Source organism: Bicyclus anynana, chromosome 17 (genome assembly GCF_947172395.1).
Source record: "Bicyclus anynana chromosome 17, ilBicAnyn1.1, whole genome shotgun sequence".
Lineage (NCBI taxonomy): Eukaryota > Metazoa > Arthropoda > Insecta > Lepidoptera > Nymphalidae > Bicyclus > Bicyclus anynana.
In genome coordinates, this window is record NC_069099.1 from 5,168,365 (window position 1) to 5,191,240 (window position 22,876).

Genomic DNA, 22,876 nt, shown 5'->3' on the forward strand with positions numbered 1-22,876 from the left:
ATTTGCGATTTATTGCAAAATGTTGCATGCGTCTAATATTATGAGTACAATAGTAAAACTTGGACGCAATTTCCTTCATATAAATTCAAACAACTCCCAAAGTTCGTACCAACAATTCTTTTGTCCGTACAGAAGAAAGTCGACATAAGAACGGGTCGGAAACCGTCGGTCGTGCGCTATCGGAAGACCGTAGGCGTGCCGCGATCTATTGTTAAGAGCGCGCAGCGCGTCGGTACGATATGGATAAAATTCGAAGCGCAAGCGAGACGCCGAATTATGACTTCCAAGTGAGTGAAAAGCACGGAGCTATTGACGCGCGACGCAAATTTTATGACGTGAGCGCCAAAACCATTTTTCCCTAATTCCAAGTAAATTAAACAACATAACGAAAAACAAAATGGCCATGTTCAAGATATATACCTAATTTTCTATACAAAACAAAAATTTGAGAGTTTGCTTTTCCTGAGATTAAAAGCAAAATGTGAGCAAAACATGTATTTTTCAAAAAAATAAACTATCGAGAAAAGCTTTACAGATTGTGTATTTTGTATAGTCATAACGAAGCTAACACTTTGAAATATCATTTACCCAAATATCAGGATCCTAACTTTTCCAGAATCTGAGATCCAGAACCATTTGTAACCACCAAATTACATATTGCACACACTTAAACGGTATCTTATACTTTTCAAAATTGCGATTATTTTGCATTGAAGAGAATAACACTTTTTATTTGTTTGCTGGCACGATAAAACTTCGACGCCTTCCAGTTCAATATTTCTTTGTACAAGTTCCCGTTCGCTTGTAAATTCTTCGTGACTTACTTGCGAACCATCTAAGGAGTTTATGAAAAGCGACACTTAAGTGCATTTCTGAAGAAATCTCGTTACGCTTTTATGACTGTAATGAAACCAATTGAAAACCGGATGGTTTGAATGCTGACATGGTACCTACCACAGGACAGACAAAGCGCTAAAAAATCTAACTTCGCAAAATTATAAATACCGTTAGTTTATAATCTATCTCGAGAGAATGTGAACTCCATAGAACCGGAACATAAGTCGCTCAAAAACCAATGGTTAGGTTAGGTTAGGTATTTTTTAATTTTTTATTTATGAACATAAAAATAGCAGTCTAGCGAGATAGAGTATAATCTAACGGTATTTATAATTTTACGATGACCTATCCGTAGTACCTACAGACGTCCTAAAAATGCATACGTAATTATCAATTTATTTTTGAAATAAACGAAAAGTCGAAAAAGCAAACGGAAAATACGGAAACATTAATGCATAAAAACATGAAGATAATCTCTTTAAATATGAATGGGTGTAGAAGACAGTCTAAGATCTATGTAAGTCGATTTAAACAAAACAAGAAATCAATAAATGCGAAGTAGCCCCACCATCCCGCGCGGTTTAACCCGCGTGGTTGCCGTTCCAGTAGGAATACGGTAATATTATTTAGCCTATAGCCTTCCTCGATAAATGGGCTATCTAACACTGAAAGAATTTTTCAAATCGGACCAGTTCTCAGTTCCTGAGATTAGCGCGTTCAAGTAAATAAACTCTTCAGCTTTATAATATTAGTATAGATATTTCGACGTTCTCGTAGGTATAAGAAGGAAGTTTCAGCCACACACACAACCAAAGCGCAGTTTAAATCATAACTAACCGTCATCCAGCGGTTTCACTCGCGTAGTTCCCGTTCCCGTGAGAATACGGGGACCACGTATAGCGTATGTCATGACAAATAACATGGCTTTCTAATGGTAAAAGAATTTTCAAAATCGTTTCAGTGGATCCAGAGATACCTTAAACTTTACTTCTTTATATTACTAGTGTAGACAGTATAGATAATGAAACAAGAAAATCTTTGTAAATAAATAAAAGCAAAGCAATGAACCAAATTTAGGTTATGAAAATAAATATCGTACCTAAATCGTACATATTGTCGCCGTCCGTGCCTAGAAAGTCTCATCCGATTTCATAACAGAGACAAACAAATCAGGGGACGCAAAAATAGTGGCAACCCTTTTGTTGTCTTTATTAAAAGCGGCCATGAGAAAGCAAACTTTATTGCGGGGTCATCCTTTCCTATCACACGGACGAGGGTCGGCCTGTGCTCATATGTGTTTTGTTTATACTTCGACGCCTCTTTTTATTAATAGTGGTTTTGTTAAACGAATTGTATAACGGCGTTAAATAATTATATTTTGACGCCCTTCGTGGCGCGGTGGATTTACAAAACGAAGGTCCTGGCTTTGATCACCGGCTGGGCCGATTGAGATTTTCTTAATTGGTCCAGGTCTGGCTGGTGGGAGGCTTCAGCCGTGGTTAATTACCACTCTCCCGGCAAAGACGTACCGCGAAGCGATTTAGCGTTCCGGTACGATGTCGTGTAGAAACCGAAAGGGGTGTGGATTTTCATCCTCAAGTTAGCCCGCTTACATCTTAGACTGCATCATTACTTACCATCAGGTGAGATTGTAGTCAAGGGCTAACTTGTAAAAAATAAAAAAAAATTAAATAATAACGGAATCATCAAAATATATTCAACTAAATATCATCATTTTTATTCATGACTAGTGGACCCAGTCAAGCTTCGCTTTGACTTATGTGCACTTCTTCCCTATCTCTACTCTACCCTACCCCTCCCTACCCTACCCCTACCCCTTGACTCTTAAACATTTGTATGAGAAATAGAAAAAGGTTGTTTTTATAGTTTTCCCAGCAATTATTCTAATTTTTCTCACCTTTTAAACCTTCTCTATACATCCACGAACATTTCAAGACCAAGATAAGGTAAATCTGTTCAGCCGTTCTCGAGTTTTAGCGAGACTAACGAATAGCAATTCATTTTTATATATATAGATTGACCCTATTCACAGTTTTTACATATTATTAGTTTTCGACAGTCGCGTGGCGCAGTGAGTAGTGATTTCTGCATCCACGGCCGTGGGTTCGATTCCCACATCTGAATTCATTCCGGAATATATTTGTGTGATGAAAATGGGTGTTTTCTAGCGGTGGGTGTATAACTTATATTTGTATTTATGTAGTCATGATTAACAACTCATAATTAGCTCAATATTGAGTACGAGTCTCCTCTCAGATTGAGAGGGATTAGGCCATAGTCCACCACACTGGCCCAATGCGGATTGGCAGACTTCACACACGCAGAGAATTAAGAAAAATCTCTAGAATGAAGGTTTCCTCACGATGTTTTTCCTTACCGTTTGAGACACATGATAGTAATTTCTTAAAGTGCACATAACTGAGAAGTTAGAGGTGCATGCCCTGGAACGGATTCAAACCTACGCTCTCCGGAATCGGAGGCAGAGGTCATATCCACTGGACTATCACGGCTCTCAATTACCATTAGATGAGGTAAGATTGTAGTGTAGAGTGAAGGGCCTACTTACTTATAAAGAATAAAAAAATTATACAGATGGTCAAATAATTGTCCTAGTATAATATTATCTAGTAGGTATAATACTAGTTCTAGATACGATATCCATCAATAATCGCATTGTTTTATTGCGTACCTATTCATTTTACTTTTATCCGCGAACGTCCGGTATTAGTTAATAAAATCCGCATCCAAACAAATTCTGTGCATCGTTTTAACAAAATCCGCCGAACACATCCGCAGCGTGTCACGCCGTGTCACGCCGTGTCAGACATGTGTTCCAATTAAGCTTAGCTATTACCGGCTCTGTTATCAAAATATCTAGTTGCGCTAACGCTAAGCTATGTCCCGCCGCTATTCGATACACGAGTAGATTACGCCCTGTTATTTTGCACCGAATCACGCTGCCGTGTCAAAGTGGAAGCCTATAATCCGGATGGAGTGAAGTAATAACTAGTCGATGGTGCGCTGATGATTTCACTAATACTGCGGAGATAAGTGGGACCGATTGATCTATTAGTGATTGATATTATAGATAGGTTACGTGCCTACAAAATCACCGCAAAATTTATCCAAATTTAGCGACTCCACTGAGCGCAAACATGCCCAATTTCTCTTTAATTCCATATATATAATATAGTTTTTACACTTCCTGAACACACAACTCGACATTGTAAATTATATTTAGGTATTATTTGTTTTAAAAACGTTCGTTGTTTAATAAGCGACTAAATGAAATTAAGACAATTATACATATTCGTCCGCCTCAGTTTTAATGCGCTAGTGCCTTATCTATATAAAATATCTTTGGTGATTGTGATATATTATCACTGTGTCCGGGTAAAATATAACCTCGTTCTCTGCCGGTTTTGCTAATGATTAATATATTTTTTTGATATATTATTCTCATGCGATCAGTCGACAGATTATGAGCCGAGGTGTTGTAGCGAAAGGCAGAAGCAATCTTTCCCAGCGGGAAAAGCTCCATGTATAAGTCATACTAACTGACGTCGCGCGATTTTACCCGCGTGGTTTCCGTTCCCGTAGGAATATGGGGATAATATATCTAACACTGAAAGAATTTTTCAAATCAGACTAGTAGTTTCTGAGTTTAGCGCGTTCAAGCAAACAAACAAATAAACAAACACTTCAGCGTTATAATATTAGTAAAAATAGGTATGGCTTTCAATCAAGAATTTCCCGCCTTTTCAAGCGTTGAATCGCCTGTGGTATAGTAAACTGTACAGCCAGGTGATTCGGATGTAAACATTCGGTTATTCTTTCCTATTTTCACATCCCAAAACTTTTTTTAAACGGCTCAATCGATTTGCATCAAACATGTATAAGTCGCCTATAATATATTACGATTTTTGCCATATCTTTTAAATACGATCAATATTCCCATTCCCCTCCAACTAGTCGGGAAATACTGTATTAGGAGTGGGTACGACAATAGTCCAGAGGGCAGCTTATCTCGGTGATGACTCCCTTTATCACTGAGGTATTGAGGCATTTATGGCTACCTTACCTACTTGAGTATGGTAAGATCACAGGCTGACAAAATTTAAGCCTTCATAAAAATGTAGTAAGTCTCGCTATCGCAGGCTCTAAGCCCAATAGCTGTCATTTCCCTGAAACCACGTAACCATTACATTACTTTCTAATATGAAATTCTTTTGAACTTAAAAATTCTTTCTTTAACACAAAGCAACCGCGAAGTACGCAACACATTATGAATAATCCACCTATGGATGAAATACATGCTTATGAATACGAAAGGGAGCTCTCTCTTGCAAGAGTGCAACGGGTGTTGAATACGGAATAAAAAGGCTGGAAAAAGGCAAGGGAAAATATAAACACGTGGCTATATTTTTATACTTAAGAAATTCGTAGGCATTTGAGAACTGAGATTTATGGAACTGTACACAAGTAAGGTTTGTGAATGCAGTGGACTCTTTTATATTAACAAAATCCCTGAGGTAAGTTCTTGGAAGTAACTTTAAGTTTTCGATTGTACGTATCATGACTGTATATAACACTTAATGAATTATTTGACAAATTCAAAATTATATGGTAAAGTTAAAGTGAAATTAAATTTTTTAACATAATTTAACAATGTTTTTTAAAGCACATATTATTAGTTTAAGTATATCTTTCATTTATTTATTAGTCCTTTTTTTTTAAATTTTAACAATGTTATTAATACAAAACCCCTCTCATTCTGAGAGGAGACATTTGCTCACTAGTAAGCCGAATATAAGTAGTTAATGCTGAGGCTTTAGTAATAATTTTCTAAGTAATTTATCGTGATATGCGCGATCCCTAACCACGAACAACAAATGGCATCTGAGTATTACGTGAAAATCTGGTTAAAAATCCGCATATCTAATACCGCCAGTAATTCCGTCGTATTAAACAGAAATATGACGCCATCCTCTGTCACAACGAAGGGTGGCAAAGGGACGGGATTTAGTTATCTCGCACCAAATGAGAGCATACGTTATGAGACAAAAACAAAACACGACGACGGGACGTATATAATACCAGTTATTTTATAATACGCTGAAAAGATTCATAGAAATCTTTATATGGACGAAGCTTTAAAAGGAAAATAAGAGGATACGCTTTTCATTACTTCTCGTAGTAAAAATAACAAACTGCTGCTAATGGTGAATGAAATAGTTTTGTGCAGAGTTATTTCATTAGTAACGATCTTGTTTGCATGACAACCAAATATGTTTTTAACTTTTATCCTCAAAATTTCAATGATATAAATGAAATAGAATTTCATGAAGTCTCTTATTTTGTTCAATGTAAAAACAAGTAACACCACACACGCACATATTGTCAACATTATCGGCTTATAAGCATGTGTGGAAAACCATCGTCTATTATACCATACACTGTTACTCTAGCTCCAGCTCCATAAGTAACATGGTGACATGGTGTTGCTTCTAAACAGTACAGCACCATTACTAAGTATCTTTCGTCGTTCGTTGTTATCAACCCATATTCGGCTTACTGCTGAGCTCGAGTCTCCTTTCAGAATGTGAAGGGTTAGGCCAATAGTCCACTACGCTGACTCAATGCGGATTGGAAGACTTCGCACACGCAGAGATTAAGGAAATTCTCTGGTATGCACCTTTCCTCACGATGTTTTCCTTCACCGTTTAAGACACGTGATATTTAATTTCTTAAAATGCACAAAGCTGAAAAGTTTAGAAGTACTTGCTTCGGATTCCAACCCATACCCTCCGGCAGGAGGCAAAATTTCATATCCACAGGACTATCACGGCTCATTGCTAAAAAAGCACGTATGCTGCAACCGTAGTAAGTAGTAATTTGCTCGCTCTATACGTAAGTACTCCATACGCATTTAAGTAGCTTATTTTTCTCATTCAAAAGCCGTGATAGCTTAGTGGATATGAAATCTGCCTCCGAATCTGGAGGGTGTGGGTTCGAATCCGGTCCGGGGCATGCACCTCCAACTTTTCTGCTGTGTGCATTTTAAAATTAAATATTACGTGTCACAAACGGTGAAGGAAAACATCGTGAGGAAACCTGAATACTAGAGAATTTTCTTAATTCTCTGCGTGTGTGAAGTCTGCCAATCCGCATTGGGCCAGCGTGGTGGACTATTGGCCTAACCCGTCTCATTCTGAGAGGAGACTCGAGCTCAGCAGTGAGCCGAATATGGGTTGATAACGACGATAAATACGTACATGAGGCTCGTTGATCAGCTTGTGGTGGTGGTCGTGGCTCGGCTCTGTGGAACGCTTGTGCACCTCGTGGTGGGACAGAAGGTAGAAGTCCGGCAGTGCACCGATCTGGAACAAGATGAAATAATAGAAGTTAGGGATTTCTTATAAGCCTAATACGAAAATCATGTATTTTTTAAAATTTCCCAAACGTCAAAAACGCTGTCGATCATTTTGTGACGTCACTAACACTTGATGTACTAAATGTCGAACTAATTGTTAACTAATATTTTTGTCAAACGCTTCATTTGTATGGGATTTATTAAAGTGACGTCATGAAACAGTTGAAATATAGACTGTCATGGCCAACAGGCGTATTGTCAAAAACATATTTAAAAATTACAATGTAATCACGTCTCAAAAATGTATGAAAAAAAAATCAGTCTAGCTGAACGATAATGAAATAAGTATTAACGACCCTTTAAAAAAGTGTCAAATAGCATATTAAAACAAAATTAGTTAGGTAAAGTCTTAACCGCCTTCGTCCAATAGTAGTGGTACCTACATGCCTTCTGACCACGAGGAAGAAAGCTTACCCGAACCAGGACAAGAATCTTGGGTCGGGCTGCAGAATACTGAGCTTTCTCAGTAGGTGGTTAAGGTTTAGGGTGGGCCCAAATATCCTATAAACCTACTATCAGCTTATTCCAGACCTCTCTGACCTTAGCTATCTTTCTCCATTCGTTTCCTGCTATCGCTTGTATAACCTCTATCCACAGTTAACAGTTTAGATATAGGAAAATACCTTTAACCTTTAGCTAACTTGTTCAATTCTGACTAGACAAACGTACGAACGTCATTCGTCAGGAGAACTTAATCATTAATTACCAACGAGATTCCTATACGTGAGGAATTGCATCTAACATTCAGGAGTCTAGCGCCGCGGGGAATTTAAACGTGGATTAATTAAGCTTAGTCGTTTGTTTTGAAGCAGGCAAATGAAATTGTTACGTACCTACGGCGCTGACTCTACGAAAATTTACGCGAGTTGTAGTTTCTACTAGAACAACACAGTTTTAACTTAGTGCCACTATGTGTACTTAATAGAAGATTTGAATTTACAAAGTTCACATAAAACCGTTTATTTAGCTGTACTTATATTAGGTATAAAGAAAGTAAAGTTTGTAACATTGTAAGGTTGTAGGTAATCTCTGAATCAACTGAACCGAGTCTAAAAATTATACAATCACTTATGTTATTTTTTTTTTTCAATAAATTCAACTTCGGAGTTAAGAAGTTGGTGGTCTGTCGGAAAATACTTTAAGCCGACGGTTCCAGACAATATCATTGACACCGGCTAGTGGTTGTATGGGCCTTATTAGAAGGCTCAAAGTCACTCAGCGGGTGATGGAGCGAGCTATGCTTGGAGTTTCTCTGCGTGATGGACTCAGAAATGAGGAGATCCGCAGACGAACCAAAGTCACTGACATAGCTCAGCGAGTCGCGAAGCTGACGTGGAATGGACAGGCCACATAGTTTGAAGACACGTTGGGATCCCAAGGTGCTGGAATGACGACCCCGCACCGGAAACCGCAGTGTTCGTCGGCCGAGGATATCAAGCGGGTTGCATGAGCTGCTGGATGCTGGCGGTTCGAGACCGTTGTTCTTGGAGGATCATACAAGAGGCCTATGTCAAGCAGTGTACTATCGGCTGATAATGATGATTGATGATGGCTTAAAATATGTTTAAAATATGATTACCATTGCATAAACATAGTGCAATATTAGGAATAGTCATAAGTTCATAACTAACATGGAGAAAAAAGAAAACTATATTACTAGTGGTTTTCGTTTAGTTTTCGACGCAGAAAGAACAAAAAAATATGTACGAATAATTCTTGCATTGGAAGAGTGAACATTCTGTAAGTACATGTAATAAATTTATTCATTCATAGGTCCGACTGTTTAAGTGTTCACGAAAGAATTTTACGCGTTAAAGGTACAAGACTCTATTACCTTTATTGGCTTAACAAAGTCAACGTTAGACTACGCGTAGTATCCCACTGACATTAAGGGAAAATAACCCTTATAAATAACACAGTAACGTTCAATATACATCCACCGACGCAACCCGGCGTAACGCGAGCATCAATCATTCGTAACAAGCGATTGTGCACCTTTGGGGGCTATATTTTAAACGATATATTCGCGTAAATACTTTTCGCAGATTTATATCTCCTGTGCCGCGCGTATTTTTTACTCCAACCTACGGGGGAATACCATAAAGCTATGGAATTTCCCGGAATGAGGTGATATATGCAAAGGTTCACTTCGTCAAATGAGTAGACCATTTGGTCGCATAGAAAGAAAGAAAATAATTTTATTTACATTTAAGTGTTACGTAGCCTACACTAGTGACAGCATGCATGTCTGTAACCCTAAAAAGAAAGGGTGTACAGTTTAGCTTAATACACCGTGCATTATAATTATTATACAAGCATAATAAAAGCACAGTCAACGGATTGCGTGTGTGAGCCGAAGTACTTTTCTTAATTTGACTCGTATCAGATTTTGAGATATTTAAATTTCGTTAATTATAGACACGAACGTCTGTTAGTATAGAATTATATAAGAACGTTTGTCACTCTTTAAAGCACGATTTATCGACATAGTAATATAATGTACAAATACGGATAATATAATATAGTCATCACTAAAATATATTGTCTCGGGTATGGGTTCGTGGCACAAATTAAATCATGTGATTTCCGCTAGACACTAACAAGTCATCTCCCCAACTCGCGAGTCACTGAACGTTTCATAGCAATTGCAAGGCCGTATAAATAAATGCATATATAGGAATAAAATAGAGATAGTTGCTCGCTGACCTGTTAACATTTTATCCTCTCACTCGATTCAAACTTGTTAGCGTTGCCTAACGAAACGCTGAATATGAAAATGTTAAAATGCACCTCATAATTATTTCATACTTTATAATTTTATTATTTTTTTATACATGTATATTTATTTTTTTAATTTCTGAAGCCGTTTCTCGTTTTGTTTTCCTTTTTGATACGACGCGGGAGCCGCTGCGGCAGAATATTTTTTCAAAAGCTTTCCACTTCAAGTCTTGCGCCGCGTATGAATTAAATTATATTATGTTAAATTAATGCTAAAAATAATATTATAATGATTATTATAACCGTGTTTTAGAAGATAAACCAGCGGTAACCTAAAATAATTTATATTAAAAGCTTTATTCATTGCGGGTACTTTAAGTAAATATAGACTAAAAAAGAAAGTTCTTTTTGCAACCCATCTGAAATCTTTGTCTGTATTTGTTCCTGAGAAATTTTGATGTTTTTACCGTTTCATTAGCAGGAAAATGAACATGCAGGTTCTTCTGATGTCAAGTGATTACAATTGAATCGCATCTGATGGTAAGTGATGATGTAATCTAAGAAGGAAGCGGGTTAACTTGTTCCGAGGAGGATGAAAATCTACACCTCTTTCGGTTTCTACGCGATCTTAACAAAGTCATTTGGCGGAACGTCTTTGCCGGTAGGGTGGTAACTAGCCACGGCCGAAGCCTGAACCAACTAAGAAAACCACAATCGGCCCAGCCGGGGATTAAAACCAGGCCCTACGTCTTATAAATCCATCGCGCATACCACTGCGCCACTGCGCCGTCAAAACAATTTTTTATAATTTATTGGAAACGAGTGCCAAAAATATATAAAAAAAAAAGAACTAGAAAGACATTCTATATTTGACACAATCATAATTAATATAATTTATTAAAATAACAACAAAACAAACAAAACAACAACAGTAAACAATAATAACAAACGAAATTCATTGTACAATCTCAATAGGTAACTATTGTAAGTCATACAGAACATGAAGTAAACTTTGTAGAACCAGGTCAAGAGTCCAACTCAAGTGTAGCAGAAGTTTAAACCCGATATGACCTGGTAATGGCATGCAACCATCATTCCCTCTATCTATACGCATATATCGAAGTATGAATAAAGGTTGTGTTATACTAAACGTATACAAAATCAAGATGTATTTTTAACACTCGAAGCAAAACAGTCGTGCAGCGGCGTGCTTTGGGTTTTAACCCCCGACGCAAAAAGAGGGGTCTTATAAGTTTGACGTGTCTGTCTGTCTGTCTGTCAGTCTGTCTGTGGCAACATATCTCCTGAATACACGAAGCGATTACAATTCAGTTTTTTTTTTGTATCAAAGGTGTCTTACGAGTGTTCTTAGATATATTTGATGAAAATCGGTTGAGCCGTTTAAAAGTTGTGGGTGAAAGTGAGGAAGAACAACCGAATACAAATATACTCGAGTGGGGTTTTAAATGAAAGCGCACTGAAAGAGAATATTGATGACTTGATCGTGAGTGTAATTAATAATTTCATGACATTCGAGGGTTGCACAATTTTTTCACACTTTAAGGAAAAATTGGAAAATTTCTTTTCCAACTAAGTATCTTGCCTTAATATAATACTTATGTAATTGTGGTTAACATAGGTTTGTATTAAGTCCATAGGGTCCATAAACGTTATTTTTTGACAGACAGATGAACACACAGACATGCAGACAGGCTGTAACAAAATTATCCTTTAGAGTTCCGTTTTTGCCTTTGGAATATGGAACCCTAAAAACCCAAGATTTCGGCAAACTTTATTTGAATAATTTAGACACTTAATTATGAATAACTCTCCGAATAAGAGTACATATTAGCGGTGGGAAAGTTCAACAAAGTAAAGATACATAGGGAACTTGGATCGCTTTATAAGTCAGTTTAGCGGAACTAATGAAACTTCGTACTCGAATACTGTATTTTGCTGTCTGCGGGCTGCTCACTTGCTTGGAAACAAAGGAAGAGGAATAATTTTTGCGAACTCCCTTTTTGTGTCAAGTTATATTTCCCGTGCGAATACGGATATAAAATATGGCCTATGTGTTATTCAGTGAATGTGCAGCTTTATAATGATGAAAGATTTTTTGTAACCGATTGAGTAGTTTTTGATAAAAATCAAAACGGACAAACAAACAAAACATAAAATTACCCCCTAACTGTACTAATATTATATAGAGGTTTGTGATGTTGTTGGATCTACCAAACCGATTTTGAAAATTCTCTTACTATTAGAAATACGTTATTTTTGAGTGTATAGGTTATATTCTATTTACTCGGGAGCATGTACTACGCAGGTGAAACTGCGCGGCATCGGCTAGTATTACATATTATTAGCTATAGAATTAGACACTTCGGCACACTTCGGCACTTTGTAGATCATACTTCGGAACTTTGTAGGACGTGTTTCTTGCATGCCCTAACTACATTTGACGGCGTCCGTGGCGCGTGGTACGTGCGGTAGATATACAAGACGAAGATCCTGGGTTCGATTCCCGGCTGGGCCGATTGAGGTTTTTTTTAATTGGTCCAGGTCTGGCTGATGGGCGGCTTTTGCCGTACCTAGTTACCACCCTACCGGCAAAGACGTACCGCCAAGCGATTTTGCGTTCCGGTACGATGCCGTGTAGAAACAGATAGGGGTGTGGATTTTCATCCTCCTAACAAGTTAGCCCGCTTCCATCTTAGACTGCATCTTCACTTACCATCAGGTGACATTGTAGTCAAGGGCTTACTTGTAAAGAATTTAAAAAAAAATATCTCTAATACCTTCTTTAAATATCACGTGTCTCAAACGCTAAAGGAAAACAACGTGAGGAAACCTGCATACCAGAGAATTTTCTTAATTTTCTGCGTGTGTGAAGTCTGCCAATCCGCAGTGGGCCAGCGTGGTGGACTATTGGCCTAACCCCTCACATTCTGAGTGGAGACTCGAGCTCAGCAGGGAGCCGAACATGGATTGATAACGACGACGAACTTCTTATATTTACATCTGTAAATATACACCGTTAAGATAAAAAGATTTACCTACCTACCTACCCGGCTACCTTAAAATACGAATGTACATTTTGTTCCGTCTATCTGAAAATAACGATGAGAGCCTCCATGATAGATTTCCGAACACAACGTTCGTATTCAAAAGCGAATGGGAAAATTCGTTCACAAAAATACACCCACACCTGCTAACGGACTGCAGTGAGGGATAAAACAAATAAATAATATTATGTGCACGAATTTTCGTGAAACGGTCTATCACGTAACACCTGGTAAGTTCGATCCGTCCATCCTGGTAGTTGTGAAGAATATATTTATCATATTAAATATATCCGTCCGAAATTCCTCAGTGCCTGAAGACAAAAGTCTTCGGACAGTGCGTGTTGCCAGTGATGACCTATGGTTCCGAGACTTGGTCGCTAACTATAGGCCTCATAAGAAGGCTCAAAGTCACACAGCGGGCGATGGAACGAGCTATGCTTGGAGTATCTCTGCGTGATCGAATCAGAAATGAGGAGATCCGCAGAAGAACCAAAGTCACCGACATAGCTCAACGAGTCGCAAAGCTGAAGTGGTAATGGGCGAGGCACATAGTTCGAATAGCCGATGGACGTTGGGATCCCAAGGTGCTAGAATGGCGACCCCGCACTAGAAAGCGCAGCGTTGGTCGACCCCCATCTAGGTGGAATGATGACTCTCTTAAAACCAAAAAATGTATAATGCTATCCACTCATCATCCAATAAGTCTACGTGTCCACGCTAACTCGCTAGATCGCGACCAACACACAATCAGTTTTATCTGACGTGCTGCCGTCCTTGATTGGGGGCTTCCCATTCGTACGAGAGTTTTTTCAACGGACGTTAAATAAGAGTTCAAATATAGTAAGAAGTTAAATGAAGGTCTACTCGTATTTTTTTTATTTTTTTTTTTATTCTTTACAAGTTAGCCCTTGACTACAATCTCACCTGATGGTAAGTGATGATGCAGTCTAAGGTGGAAGCGGGCTAACTTGTTAGGAGGAGGATGAAAATCCACACCCCTTTCGGTTTCTACACGGCATCGTACCGGAACGCTAAATCGGTTGGCGGTACGTCTTTGCCGGTAGGGTGGTAACTAGCCACGGCCGAAGCCTCCCACCAGCCAGACCTGGACAAATTAAGAAAATCTCAATCTGCCCAGCCGGGGATCGAACCCAGGACCCCCGTTTTGTAAATCCACCGCGCATACCACTGCGCCACGGAGGTCGTCGAATGATTGATATGATTTCCAACGCCCAAAATTGAAAATGCATCACTAACACACAAACGTCGTGTGTTAAAAAAGCTGTCGTGTGAACATATACTTGGGAATGCATTTGTTGTATTTGAACGCATTTTTCGTTTTAAAAAAGCTCTCGTGCAAATGAGGGCTTAGCGCTGCAGGCTCGTGGACTTATCGGACGGTGAGTGGTTAGCATAAACAGTTTATGATATGATAAATTAATTTCGGTAACATTCTAAATTAAACCTTTGGCGGCAATAAATAATTATGCGTTCACGTTACGCCATATTAAGCCTTTGAGCAGACAAAATGTATCCAAAATTGATACTTTGTCCATATTGAGCCTGTAAATCGGATACAACTGAAATTATAATGTAATTAATGATTGTTGATCACCGCCTAATCGGCTTTAGATGGTTTGCAGGAGGATTACTGTTATCAGATATTTTGTTTTATCAGCCGTACATTTTGACGTTGCTAATTGAAATTTAAAGCAATATTGGTTTTGTTATAATTTATACCTTTGCACATACAGTATTTAAGTAACACAAACAATCTAAATTAAAACAAAATCGAGTTAGTTTTGGCTTAACAAAGTTGAATTAGAATAACGGATGGATTAATTTTTATTCTTCTTACTTCCATGTATTTCACGGCCTCTGTGGCGCAATTGTAGGCGCGGTGGATTTACAAGACGGACATCCTGGGTTCGACTCCCGGCTGGGCCAACTGAGATTTTCTTAATTGGTCCAGGTCTGGCTGGTGGGAGGCTTTGGCCGTGGCTAGTTACCACCCTACCGGCAAAGACGTACCACCAAGCGATTTAGCGTTCCGGTACGATGCCGTGTAGAAACCGAAAGGAGTGTGGATTTTCATCCTCCTCCTAACAAGTTAGCCCGCTTGCATCTTAGATTGCATCATCACTTACCATCAGGTGAGGTTGTAGTCAAGGGCTAACAAGTAGAGAACTAAAAAAATGGTTTTGCGGTTTCGGATTTTTGTACATGAAGATTCGGCGGTCTTTTGCAGAGGATATCAAAATAAACCAAATATTCATTGAAATAAATCTTCTGTCATTTAATTAATTTAATCCTTGTATGTGGTTTCAAAATGATTATGTAAGACCCGACCAAGTCTTACCCAAATCTAAGAGAGGGCCCTAAATTAATCTAACAAGTTTGGCGGGAACACTAACTTGTTTGGCATTTCGTTATACAAATTAATATCTACGATTTGAACCCTTGTCATATTACGCGCCCTTGTCGCGTCGCTCGGGAATCGATGATGTATGCGTGTTTACAATATCTGGGTTAAGTCCGATGTGTTGAATAAATAAATGGTTAAACATGATAATAAAATTCAAACCAAGTACATGAGCATCGGTGGTTCAGTGGTAGAATGCTCGCCTGCCACGCGGGCGGCCCGGGTTCGATTTCCGGCCGATGCAAGAATAATTATTTTTGTTTATTTTTTTAATTAAATTAATTTTATGTTTTAATATTTTATTTATATTTTTTTGATTCAATTAATTTTATGTTTGTTTTTTAAAAATTGTAATTATACAAAATATGATTTTTTAAATATACTGCAACAAATGAGAAATTTCTAACGATTATTCTCAAGACTCACTTTTCTGATCTGATTTAATACATTAATAACAGAAATAATTTAAAGGAATGTAAACACTACATTGACGCTGCCAGCGCTGATGAAGCATTCTAAAAGCCGCTAGTTTGCAAAAAAAAAGAATATTTACGAGTGTATTCAATGTAGGTATATACATAAACAATCTGATAAACTCTTTTATTAATTTGCATACTATATAGTTTGTTACTTAATAATTTAATTGTGAAATATGCATCCATCCATTTGGTAAAAACAATATTTAGAGAAACTGAATGCTTTTATTTGTTTGTTACCTCATTTGTCATTTTTACTCAATTTTGAAAATTCTTTTTTTTTTTGTTTCAAAGAGTATATATATATACTTTTAGATTGGTTCCATTTAATTTTCATGAAAATCGATTTAGTAATTTTCTGTTAAAATAAATATAACGAAACTGCTCCTACTGTGGCACTATGCTAGGACATACTAAAAACAGAAAAATAAAATCTTTTCAACAAAAAATTTCAAGCGACTTCAAAAATCACAAAAATAAACTAAAAAGCGAAAAATAACATCGTATATAGGTACTACCTTCATCTCCTCCTCATACCTCACTTTGAAGGCGGTGCCAACACAATGATGCATTAACTCAAGCCGTTTAAGTAAGAAAGTTTTAGTATTTTCAGACGGTTCTTTCCCGTGGTCCTTTCAGATAAGGCTTTAATTAATACGCCACTGGCCACTTCTTTTAAAAAGATTTTATCTTTAGTGCAAAATATTCTATAATCATCATCATCATATCAGCCGATGGACGTCCACTGCAAGACATAGGCTTTTTGTAGGGACTTTTGTAGGTTCTTCGGTTGAATGGTTCTACAGAAGTAGAACCATTCAACCGAAGTACCTACAGGCCAGAAATCTCTCAGTTTATCTCAGGACTCCGATACTCCGATCCGAGTAGGTGCTCGATAGATGCGGAGCGCTATTCAATAGAGGGACTAATGCATCACCCGCGCACCGTGCGACATGATCGACGAGCGCTTTACAGCTCCACTACAGCTCTAAATATATTAAATGCAGCTTTAGAAAAGTTTAAAAATTACATGTTGTAACTGTAAGAGCCTTGTAATTTTGATTTAAGGACTGGGATGCAGCTAAAACCTGTTTTGTGGGCGTGCACAATGCACTAATGCACATGCAATGCTCTGGTAAATAATTAATTATTATTATTATTATTTATTATATATATATTCCGGTGGGTGTATGTTCGAATACAGTCCGGGGCATGCATCCCTAATTTTTCAGTCATGTGTGTAAAGTCTGCCAATCCGAATTTGGCAAGCGTGGTGGACTAAGGCCTAACCCCTCTCACTGTGTGAGGAGACTCGTGGTCAACAGAGAGACGAATATGGGTTGTTATTGATGATGTTGAAAAAAAAAAAATATGAAAGCAACGAAACTTTGAATAATTATTTTATTATTAAACGGTGTAAATATAGGCACAAGTTTATTAACACTTACGTCAAATTCATCGACTCATCGACCAATGTGCCCCACCTATTGCCACTTCAACTTCGCGACGTGTCGATGAAGTTGGTTCTTCTGCAAATGTCCTGAGTTCCGATACGATAATGCCACTATACTTCTTATAAGGCTTATTCTTATAAGAGAAGGCCGCTGAATGCTTGCGTCTCATAACCGTGTTGTTTGAAAGTCCTTATTAGAGATCTAAGTAATTAAATAACTTGCGATTTTAGAATACTAGCGGACGCCTGCGACTTCGTCCGCGTGAAATTAAGTTTTTCACAAATCCTGCGAGAACCATGGATTTTTCCGGGATGAAAAGTAGCCTACGTATTAATCCAGAGTAAAATCTATTTCCATTCCAAACTTCAGCCAAATCTTTTCTGTAGTAGCGGCGTAACACAGTAACAAACATCCATACAAACTTTCGCTATTATAATATTAGTAAGATAGGATGAGAGTAGGACGCTTCAGTCGTGGTTTAATACCATTTTCACTTCACGTTCACTTAGCATAGCAAATATTTAAAACAACGCTTGCTTAAGCTTTTAAAATTACCAGTGCAATATATTTTTAGCACAAAAACATATTTCTAGTCTAGTGCGCAAGCACCGAATATCTAACGAAGCATATTTGTTCTTCGTGTTGACGACACTTGAAGGCGGAATTTTTGTTCCTACCCTCATCTCACATAGTGGGCAAAGCATGAATAACTTACGTGCAGAATCCCCTTGTTTTGTCTGACGGAACTTTGCATTCCACATTCAGAGACAAAACGCGTACAACCACCCGCATAACACAAACAATTTTAAACCTTAAAACTACGACGTTTAAGACCACTTTTGGGAGTTTGCTAACGTGTCGCGATCTGTACGGTTCACGGTATTTTGTGCTCGCGTCATAAATAAATGATGAAGTATTGCCAGTAACGCTGTATGACAGCTAGACGAACGAAAAAAATCCTACGGAGTTCCTACTGTATGTGGCGTCTAGGGCTTTCTGGTAAAACAAGAGAATGTGACAGAATAAAGAAATACGATAGCGTAGTAGAAAATATGTATTTTTAAACTGGAATAGATTTTTAGCAATGGTAAAATACACACATAGGCGGTTGGCCTATGTGTGTATTTTTATAAAGTAGGAAATTATTTAATGTTGATGTTGATGAAGAAAACAACGTTATGTTATACTTATTTTTTTATTTTATTATTCTTTACAAGTTAGCCCTTGACTACAATCTCACCTGATGGTAAGTGATGATGTAATCTAAGATGGCAGCGGGCTAACTTGATAAGAGGAGGATGAAAATCCAAACCCCTTTCGGTTTTTACACGACATAGTACCGGAACGCTAAATCGCTTGGCGGTACGTCTTTGTCGGTAGGGAGGTAACTAGCCACGGCCAAAGTCTCCCAACAGCCAGAATGTTTAAGTTTGTCAGCGCTATTCTCCATCATTATAACTCAGATAACATTTATTTTTTATTTGGGCATGGTATACATACCCACGAGTACTTTAACTTAGAGGACAGTGGAAGTTTGATTTAAATCAGTTAAGTACTTTTTGAGCTACAAATTTAAGTTTGTATTAGTCACAAGGAAAATGTAGTTAGTGTAACAGCGTACCTAAAGTTTTAAGAAAAATAAACAATTTACATTTTTAAAAATTAAATAAAAAACGGGTAAAAATATTCATATTTTCATTTCCGTCAATAAGTTTTTTAATGTACCTTTCTACACACTCGTATATTATATCAAGTCACGCCGCCTTTTAGTAAAACCCCTAAGGACAGGAAGGGACCGTGTTAAAAGGGGTTAAGTATTTTACAGCCCCAACATTCGTGACGAACAGCTCGAAGCAGTGGAAAGGCATAAGTATAAAGTTTGCACACTTCGCCGGGGGGCGTAAAAAAGTGAGTTTTCCAGCAACATTTTCGCAAAACGCTTGCCTTTGTAACACCTGCATGTATAATGCGTACTATAAAGCCCTCATTCGCACGAGAGTTTTTTTAACGGACGTTAAAAAAGCGTTTAAATACAACAAATGCATTCCCAATTAGACGAGTATGTTCACACGAAAGCGTTTTTAAAACACAACCGTTTTCTTCGAGCAGTGTTGCATTTTCAATTTTGGGCGTTGGAAATAAACCTTCTTTTAATTAACAGACTTAATTTCATACTATATTTGAACTATTTTTTAACGTCCGTTAAGAAAACTCTTGTGCGAATGGGGGGCTAAGCACGTGAGCTACGCGGAACACCATTATGCATGTACCGCATACATTATAAAAGATAATTTTGTATAATTTACTAGAGAGAGCAGAGGTTGCAGAGCTACCTGAAATTTGCGAAAGAAATTTTTAGCTAGTTTATATGAAAAACATATTTTTTTTTAATTTATATAATATTTTTTAATTCAAATATTTATAAAATTTCTAGAAGGCATTTTGTTTCGCCCATGTACATTTTAATTCGTGATATAAAGATACAAAATAAACAACCAAGTTTGACATTATAACAAAGTATACCTACCTCATGACTATATAATGAGCTAAAGTTTGTGATATTGTAGGGAGTACTTCTGGATCTACTTAACTGATTTTGAAAATACTTTTACCACTAGAAAGCCACGTTATTTATGAGTGTCATATACTATATTTTATCCCCGTACTCTAACGGGAACGGGAACTACGCGGGTGAAACTGCAGGGTATCGGATAGTCATTTCCTAAATTGTGAAGTTAACTAACTAAATAAAATTCTAACAACTTACGTTCACAGATTGAACTAAAGTACAATAACTCCTTAGGCTCAAAATATCAATTCTTAGGCTGCACTATTTAAAATTGGGTTAGATCACTATCCGAGGCAAAATAAAAAAAATCAAAACAATTTCTCAAAAGTCCCTCCAGCGAGCATCGAACCTGCTTACCTCTGCGAAGGCACAGAACCAGGACACATCGCTGAGCTAGAAATAACAAAATCCACTTAGGCACCCAGGTGCGACCCAACAAATTCCAGGTATTGTAAAGCTTTGAACGAAATCCGATCTACCATTCGGCCCGGGCTGAAACAAAAAGCGAAAAAAGGAATTCACGCGTTTCATGCGCTTCAAAATAAAAACGCCCCTGAGAGGCTTTGTGTACCGTACCGCAGTATTTTATTGTTTAATGGCCAAAAAACAACCTCCGATTTCAATAAGGAGATGTAGGCAACATTTTTGTCTCTACAAATGTATATGACCACTGGAGCCTTAAACTATTTGACAGTGTTGATAAACTTAACCTCTTTTCACCGGACTCCTTGGTATTGCGTGGTTCGCTGTGCTTTTGTTTTTCTTGCATTGCTGGCATAGATAAACGTATACTATATGTAGAACCATATAAATAGACCCTCTTAAAGGTTTCCACAACTTGCGAGATGTTAAATCAAAGTGGTCCCACTTTATATCTTGTACTTGTTTAGAATATGACATTTCCGTTTTTAAACTACTTCAAAAGAGAAAGTTCTCAGATGAGGATGAGATGATGTTCGTCTCTAGGCATTGATTGATTTACTCATTACTCGATGGTAGTATGTATGTTTTTATTCTAACCAAAACAATTTCTTTCATTTCATGTAACATTCGTTTAAAAGTACATGTTTTTTTAAAGTTTTTTTTTTATTTTCAGGTATCTACTGAGAATGAGAACAGCCGTCAAGAAATTCAAAAGTTGTACTTTTTAAAATTTCATCAATATATTATTTACATTAATTTATTATCATTTAATTTGTTATTAAGAAAAATGAGATAATGAGAAATTCTATGAACCACAAGAGGGAATATAATTAAGGCAAATTACAAGCGACAGGTAAGTCCACTCTTACGCGTGTTGCTTGACGTGTTAATGGCCCACTAACTGCCGAAATGACCGTGAAATTAATAACCTTATGTAGCGCGTTAACTTTCACAATTAAACGTCCATTCATTATGACTTCAAATAAAACAGCCGTTAAATGAAAAACAAAAGTTCTTTTGTTGGACGCGATAAAAGCTTGCGTTAATTAAAATCTAAACCCCGCGGAATAGGAAAAACAGGTTTAAAACAATAGCTCGTTATTAGTGGTAAAATAATGAAATATGTTTTTGGAGCAACCTCTTTTTATTATTCTTTGACAGTATGTACTAAAATATATGTTTTTAGATTTTAGTAACCAAATTATCTTTTAGATAACTAACATAAATAATCATATCGAACTGGCTTGAAAGGCTTTCATATTTTAATTTATTTATTTTAGTTTATAATCATCATCATCATCCTATAGGCCTTTTGTAGGGACTTCCAAACATCACGATACTGAGCCAGCTGCATCCAGTGAATTCCTAAGATTCGCTTGATGTCGTCAGTCCACCTGGTGGGGGGTAGACCAACACTGCGCTTTCTAGTGCGGGGTCACCATTCCAGCACTTTGGGACCCCATCTTACATCGGCTCTTCGAACTATGTGCCCCGCCCATTGCCACTTCAGCTTCGCAACTCGTTGAGCTATGTCGGTGACTTTGGTTCTTCTGCGGATCTCCTCATTTCTGATTCGATCACACAGAGATACTCCTATCATAGCTCGTTCCATCGCCCGCTGTGTGACTCTGAGCCTTCTTATGAGGCCCATAGTTAGTTTATAATTATCATTAATGATATCTTCTACTGTAGGCTGATAATGATTAATGAATATGGTGGTAGGTAATAAATTCCGGGAAAGCAAAGATAGGTATTACTTTAAGATCTATAACTCTATAGGTATACATTGTTAGATATATAAATTCGGCAAACAAGTCTAAAACATCAGCAGAACATGTTAACAATAGAAAAGCTCCGAGCTCCATGTTTGTCTTACCACTCGATTTCCATAACACACACAATTCTAATTTAGTTTAGTTTGTGTGTCTTGAAATATTGGTTTATTTAAGCTGAATACTAAACATTATTTTGAATGTGCCAACATTATGTTTCGCGTCGTATTTGTGTACTATACTAGCCGAAGCCTCGCGATTTCACCCGCGTAGTTCCCGTTCCCGTAAGTATACGGGGATAAAATATAGCCTATGACACTCACAAATAACGTGGCTTTCTAATGGTAGAAGAATTTTCGAAATCATTTCAGTAGATCCAGAGATTACCTACCCTACAGCACCACTAACTTTACCTCTATATCATACCTAGTACTTACCTACATACAAATTACAAACTTTTGTACCTAAGTTGTTTTATTACTAGGTTAATCATCTGTCATCATCATCATCATCATCATCATCATCATCATCATCATCATCATCATCATCATTACCTGAACCAAAGGACGTCCTCTGCAAATTAATACTGAATATTTTATCAGCCAATACTTCTGCCATAGGTTAGAAACTATGTAGTTAAGTAAATGTATACTTAAAATAAATGGATTTAAATTTTATTGAATAAA

At 37.4% G+C, this 22,876-nt stretch overlaps 1 protein-coding gene and 1 non-coding gene across 7 annotated transcripts in view; one reads left to right on the forward strand and one right to left on the reverse strand.

The window, feature by feature from the left end:
* LOC112054245 (furin-like protease 2) overlaps positions 1-22,876 on the reverse strand; it is a 373,473-nt gene that overhangs the window by 27,884 nt on the left and 322,713 nt on the right. For all 6 annotated transcript variants that reach the window (XM_052886550.1, XM_052886551.1, XM_052886552.1 and 3 more), the window contains one exon: positions 7,134-7,238. In XM_052886550.1, the coding sequence (XP_052742510.1) occupies positions 7,134-7,238 (105 nt within the window). The remainder of the gene's footprint in view (positions 1-7,133; positions 7,239-22,876) is intronic.
* Positions 15,670-15,740, forward strand: Trnag-gcc (transfer RNA glycine (anticodon GCC)). Its single transcript has one exon. It is a non-coding gene; the product is annotated as a tRNA-Gly (tRNA).